General features: G+C 30.4%; 1 protein-coding gene across 1 annotated transcript; it reads right to left on the bottom strand.

Moving 5' to 3' along the window:
- Window positions 1-766: 766 nt before the first annotated feature.
- Window positions 767-6,898, bottom strand: LOC131997104 (cytochrome c oxidase subunit 2-like). Its single transcript, XM_059367436.1, is given in 3 exon segments — window positions 767-2,170; window positions 6,631-6,753; window positions 6,884-6,898. Coding segments are annotated over 3 exon segments (546 nt in total). The 3' UTR covers window positions 767-1,762.
- Between the last annotated feature and the right edge of the window lie 380 nt (window positions 6,899-7,278).

A 7,278-nucleotide genomic window follows, 5' to 3' on the forward strand; every position in this document is an offset into this window, starting at 1 on the left:
GATACATAAAGGAATAATCAAACAATATCAACAAAATGTCAATATCAAGCAGCTGCTTCGAATCCAAAGTGATGATTTATTGAAAAGTGATTATTTAAGTGACGAATTAAACATACTAATAAAAAAGTTGTTCCAATTAATACATGAAGTCCATGAAATCCTGTTGCTATAAAAAATGTAGACCCATAAACAGAATCAGCAATAGTAAAAGGAGCTTCAATATATTCATATGCTTGAAGTATTGTAAAATATACCCCTAATAATACTGTAAAAAATAATCCTTGAGTAGTTTGTGAATGATTATTTTCTATTAAACTATGATGAGCTCATGTTACTGTAATTCCTGAAGTTAATAAAATTACTGTATTTAATAAAGGAATTTGAAAAGGATTAAAAGGAGTAATTCCTATAGGAGGTCATATTGCTCCAAGTTCAATTGAAGGGGATAAACTTCTATGAAAAAAAGCTCAAAAAAAAGAAACAAAAAATAAAACTTCAGATAAAATAAATAAAATTATTCCTCATCGTAATCCTGTAGTAACAGCTAAAGTATGAAGTCCTTGAAATGTACTTTCACGTGATACATCTCGTCATCATTGATAAACTGTTAAAATTGTAATAATATTTCCTAATAAAAATAATGAATTATCATATTGATGAAATCATTTTACTAATCCTGCAACTGTAGTTATTGCACCAATTGAAGCAGTTAAAGGTCATGGGCTATAATCTACTAAATGAAATGGGTGATTTGAATGAGTTGACATTAGTTTACTTCACTAGAATATAATGTTCTTAAAACAGCAAATACATAAGATTGAATTATAGCTACAGCTGATTCTAGAACTAATAATGCAATTTGGGTAATTAATAAGAATCCTAGTAAAATAGATGACAATGAAGGACCAGTATTTCCTAGTAATGTAAGTAATAAATGTCCAGCAATTATATTAGCAGTTAATCGAACTGCTAAAGTTCCTGGTCGAATAATATTTCTAATAGTTTCAATACATACTATAAATGGTATAAGAATTGCAGGAGTTCCTTGAGGAACTAAATGAGCAAATATATGTTGAGTATTATTAATTCATCCAAATAATATAAAACATAATCATAAAGGTAAAGCTAATGTTAAAGTTAAAGTTAAATGACTAGTACTAGTGAAAATGTAAGGAAATAAACCTATAAAATTATTAAAAAGAATTATTGAAAATAAAGAAACAAAAATAAAAGTAGAACCATTAGCTCCTAAAGGTCCTAATAAATTTTTAAATTCTTTGTGAAGAGTTAAAAGAATATTATTTCAGAAAATATGATATCGAGAAGGCATTAATCAATATATAGAAGGAATTATTAAAATTCCTAAAAATGTTCTTAATCAATTTAATGAAAGATTAAAAATACTAGATGAAGGGTCAAATACAGAAAATAAATTTGTTATCATTTTCAATTTAATGAATTTGTAGAGTATGTTTTGTTAATTAAATTAGATTTAGGTATAGAAGGAATATATGAATAATAGTTTATTATATTAAAAATCATGAAAGTGATTGAGAAAATAATAAATAGGCTTAATCAACCAATAGGGGCTATTTGAGGAATTAAAAAATATTAATAAATTAATAATTTTAGTTTGACAAACTAATGTTATATTTTAACTAATTTTTTAAATTCATTAGAAGTAAGTGCTAATTTACTATAAAATGGTTTAAGAGACCAGTACTTGCTTTCAGTCATCTAATGAAGAATTATTATTTGAAATTCATTTAATAAAATAATTTACTGGAATTCTTTCAATTACAATTGGTATAAAACTATGATTTGCTCCACAAATTTCTGAACATTGACCATAAAATAATCCAGGGCGATTAATTAAAAAATTAGTTTGATTTAATCGACCTGGAGTTCCATCAACTTTTACCCCAAGAGCGGGAACTGTTCATGAATGAATTACATCTGCAGCAGTTACTAAAATTCGAATTTGTGAATTTATAGGTAAAATTACTCGATTATCTACATCTAATAATCGAAAATTTTCTAAATTTAATTCATTTGTTGGAATTATATAAGAATCAAATTCAATATTATTAAAATCTGAATATTCATAGCTTCAATATCATTGATGACCAATTGCCTTTAATGTAATTGAAGGTTCATTAATTTCATCTAAGAAAGAAAAAACCTCCAAGAGAGCAGTCGTGTTTTTTGTGGCTCTGTATTGAAATAATTCAAAAAAATATTCCTAAAGGAAATGTGTTTTTAAAAGTGTACTATTTTAATCGCATCACAACGTCGCATTCGGCCATATATTTGCACTGTTAAAACAAGCACTTACAATCGCAAAAATAAACTAAAATAATAGGCCCGACAGTGGCAGCATTGTGTTAGAACATAAACTTAAACACAAAAAGTCAATAAGAAAACAGAAAAGCAATAAGCATTAAGAACAAGCACCATACCATTTCGCTCACAGTTTCAGCCGCGCCAATCTAAAACAATGACAGACACTAGTTTTGATTTCTCGCAAAATAACATCAGTGAGAGTGTTGCACCACCGCAGGCGCCAAAACGAATGAGAGAAATAATGCAAGCATCATATATAGAAAGCACTTGCAAAACACCTAGACTCTCTAACTACGAATCACCTCAGCGACTTGTTATGCTCATCGATAAACGGTTTGAAAAACAAAACGAACTTATCCAAACACTAATAAAAGAGAGTGAAACCCGTTTGTTACATGAACTTGATAAGAGAATCAGTGACTTTCAAAGTGAAATTACATCTCTTAAAGAACGTATTGTCAATATGGAAACAGTCGCAGACAAAATAAATGTGATTGAAAAAGATATTTTTGAACTTAAATCGCAAAAGATGGTATATCCACAAAATAGTGAGCTTGAAAATGAAATTAAAATCCTTAAAGCACAGCTAGCAAAGCAAGAAAACTTTCATGTAGCTTCTGAATTAAGAATAAACGGTATTCCTTCGTACAACGGCGAAAACTTAAACATATTATTCAGTAATATTTGCAATTGTTTTAATATTCCTACACCCACAGTAAAATCAATATACCGTTTAAAAAATAAAATACGTCAAAACAATGATGCAACAATTATTGTGGACTTAATGTCATCTTATGATAAAAATAATATCTTGAAATCGATGGCTTTTTTCAAACGCACGAATAAAACCCCTCTCCTATTAAACCATATTGGGTTCGATTCAAATTATGTCGTTCACATCAATGAAAATTTGACAGCAGCGAACTACAAAATATTACAGAGCGCACTTAAACTTAAAAGGCAGAAATATGTGGATTCTGCATACTCTTTTCGTGGACTAATTTATGTTAAAAAAATGAGATCTGATCCCCCGCAACAAATTGATGACATCGAGCAGTTAAATAAATTTTTTCGTCAATCCGATGAAATACCTGAACAAACTTCCAACATTTCTTCAATCGTCACAGATCCATAGCACTGTTTCTTTATTTTTTGCAATTATTCACCTAAAATACACTTATATATTTTTAATGTTATCAATTTATTTTTTACTAAAATTTTTTATTATAATTTATTCATGCTCAATTATCTACATAATAGTCTCAAGCTTTCTAATCTATTTCATCAATCTACAAACTTCAGAAGCATTGCTAACACCTGAAATTCTTGATGAGTAACAACGCTTATAGTTCCAAAGCCAGCCTTAACTGTATGATTAAAATAATGGCAAAACAAAAACCTGGTTTACGTGTGGTACACATCAACGCGCAAAGTCTAAATAACAAAATTGATGAGTTCAGATATGTTTTCTGCAACTCTGGAGTGGACATTATTTGTGTATCTGAGACTTGGTTTCAGCCCACAATATGCGACAGTATCTACAATGTCAATGGATACAAACTCTTAAGAGCTGATAGACAGTCGAATGCTGGCGGAGTAGCTATATATATAAAACTTGGATTACGTTTTACCCTTAAGCTTCGGTCCAATAATGACTCTAATATGGAGTATCTTTTTATTGAAGTTAGCATGCAAAATAAGGAAACAATTTTGCTAGGTTGTGTTTATAGGCCGAACAACCACGTCGATATCGAACCCGTTAGAAATGTTATTGAAAACTTATCACTCTGCTACAATGATATAATCATCGCAGGCGACTTTAACAGCAACTTGCTACTGGACAACAACATTTCTAACATCATGCAAACACTTGGATTATTCTCCTTTAACACAAGTGTTCCTACTCATTTTACCAACACAAATGCAAGCTTATTGGATTTAGTATTCGTTAACAACTATTCTAAAATACTTTTGTACGATCAGCTGTGTGCTCCTGGTTTTTCGAAACACGATCTTTTATTTTTTATCTATGATGTGCATGTTAATACCACGCCTACAAGTTACACCTACCGGGATTTTAAAAACATCGATCTCAATCTGGTAAACAGTTGCCTTGATAAAATCAATTGGAATTTCATTTATGCACTGAGTAGTGTCGATGACCAACTAACGTTTCTGCAAAACAACCTTCTTTTTCTATATAACTACTGTGTTCCTGTTAAAACCAAGGTGGTGAATCACAATCAGCAACCCTGGTTTAATAATAATATTAAAATTTTAATCAAACAGAGAGACCTGGCTTATCAAAGATGGCAACGTTTTAAAACATCGTATCTACATGATATTTTTAAGCATGCCCGGCGTGCAGTTGTAAGAAGCATTAATGCGGCTAAATACGAGTATTACAGCAGGAAGTTTAAATGTGCTGTGGACAGCAAATCAAAATGGAAAACTATTCGCGATATCGGTATTGGCACTATGCAATGCAATACAACTAACGTTAATTTAAATCAATTAAATGAGCTATTTACAAAAGTGGGTAATTCTAGCACCTCTAACGATTTTTATTCATGTCTCCAGACGGTTCCCATTGAACATGATTTTTCATTTCAATGCGTCAATAGTACTGATGTCATGAAAAGTATCACTTCAATTAAGTCCAACGCTGTGGGTACTGATGACGTTAGCCCAATTTTTATTAAACTTTTGATGCCTCAGCTATTACCGTACATTACGTATCTAATTAACAGCATAATTACAAAATCCACGTTTCCCCAGAAGTGGAAACAAGCTAAAATAATACCAATACTGAAAGCAAACAACGAATTTAGACCAATAGCAATTTTACCTTTTCTATCAAAAGTTTTGGAAAATTTGTTAAGTTCCCAGATAACAGCGTTTCTTGAAAATGAGAAACTGTTGACTGAGCACCAGTCTGGGTTCAGGAAAAAAAGAAGCTGCACAACAACTCTTATTGGTGTCGTCGAAGACCTTCGTAAAAAACAGGATAAAAATATGATATCCATGCTCGTCCTGTTGGACCATAGTAAGGCGTTTGACACAGTAAATCATGATATCTTGTGTTCAAAACTCAATAAGCTGTTTTATTTCTCCGATACCGCCTGCAATCTTATTGCGTCTTATTTGTCAAATCGTTCCCAGTGTGTTGTCCTAAATGAACAAAAGTCGAACGTATTGGATATATCGCGAGGTGTGCCTCAGGGCTCTATTCTTGGTCCTTTATTGTTTACCCTATATATAAATGACCTTCCTGACGTCCCTGAGACATGCAGTATACAAATGTATGCGGATGACGTACAACTATATGCTAGTACAAAAGTCGAAGATATCAATAGCTGTATCTCAAAATTCAATAAAGACTTGCAAGCAATCAGCGAATGGGCATGTACAAATTGTTTAAACATAAATCCATCGAAATCTAAACTATTAATTATTGGCAAGACTCCAGCCTCTCAACCCGATATTAACTTAAGAATTTCAGACTCAACTATTCAGCGAGTGGAGTCATCTAGCAATTTGGGTTTGACTTTTAACACCAAGTTGAATTGGACTAACCACATAAATCGAGCTTCCGGCAAAATTCATGGCATGTTGAGAAACCTATGGAAATTACGTACATCGACTCCTCAAGATATTCGCTTATTGCTTGCTAAAACGTATTTAATCCCAACGCTTCTCTATGGATGTGAAGTTTTTGCATGCTGCGGTTATAATGACACAAGGACACTTAATGTTGCCTATAATAATATTGCAAGATATGTCTTTAACAAAGGAAGAAGGGAAAGAATTTCGGAGTTTTCATACCAAATTTTTAATGTCCAATTTGACAACTATCTTAAAATCAAATGTCTATTACAACTGCATAAAATAATTTATACACAAGTACCTCCTTATCTGTACAATCGTTTACAGTTCGCAAGATCCAATAGAGGAAAAAAACTAATTCTACCCAGATTTAGAAAACTTTCTTCAGAACGACAATTCTACATAGGCACACCACGTCTTTGGAACTCGCTCCCCAATAATATTCAATTGTTAAGCAATGCTTCCGCCTTTAAAACTGAACTTTTTAAATTTTATGCTTGATTTATATAATCGTTTTTCATATTCAACCTATATAATGTTAATTCTTACCATAATTACTCTATAATTATTCTTTAAGTATCGTTTGCATTTTTTGTGTGTTCACTTTTAATTCTAGTACAGTCAATTATAAGATATTTCATCTTGTTGTACTAGTAATGTCAATAAATAAATCAAATCAATCAAATATAAAAGTCGAAGAGAAGGAAAAGCAATAAATAATAAAATAATTGCAGGAAGAATTGTTCAAATAATTTCAATTGTTTGACCATGAAGTAAAAATCTAAACCCTAAAAATCTAAAAACCTAAAATTAGGTCGAAACTAATTGCAATAAATCGCTTCATATTCAAGGTAGATTGAATAAGTCAATACTTTTTGAATGCAAATCAAATGTTATAATTAACTACAACCCTAATTTGATCAGTTTAATATACCTTGATTTCATTCATGATATAAACCTAAAAGTAAAATTAAAATAAAAATAATAGAAGTAATTGTTCAAGTTAATAAATTTGAAAATTTGATAATTAAAATAATAGGGAGAATTAAAGCAATTTCAACATCAAAAATTAAAAAAATAATTGTAATTAAAAAAAATCGTAATGAAAATGGAATTCGAGAGGAGGATTTAGGATCAAATCCACATTCAAATGGAGATGCTTTTTCTCGATCTACAATTGTTTTTTTTGATAAAATTGATGCTAATAATATTACAATTATTGAAATGATTATAATAATTAAACTAATTGATAAAATAGAAAAAATTATCTATACTATCTATGATAGACTATATGATTGGAAGTCAAATATACTTTTTATATTATATAGA

The sequence above is a fragment of the Stomoxys calcitrans genome, chromosome 1 (assembly GCF_963082655.1).
Source record: "Stomoxys calcitrans chromosome 1, idStoCalc2.1, whole genome shotgun sequence".
Taxonomy (NCBI): domain Eukaryota; kingdom Metazoa; phylum Arthropoda; class Insecta; order Diptera; family Muscidae; genus Stomoxys; species Stomoxys calcitrans.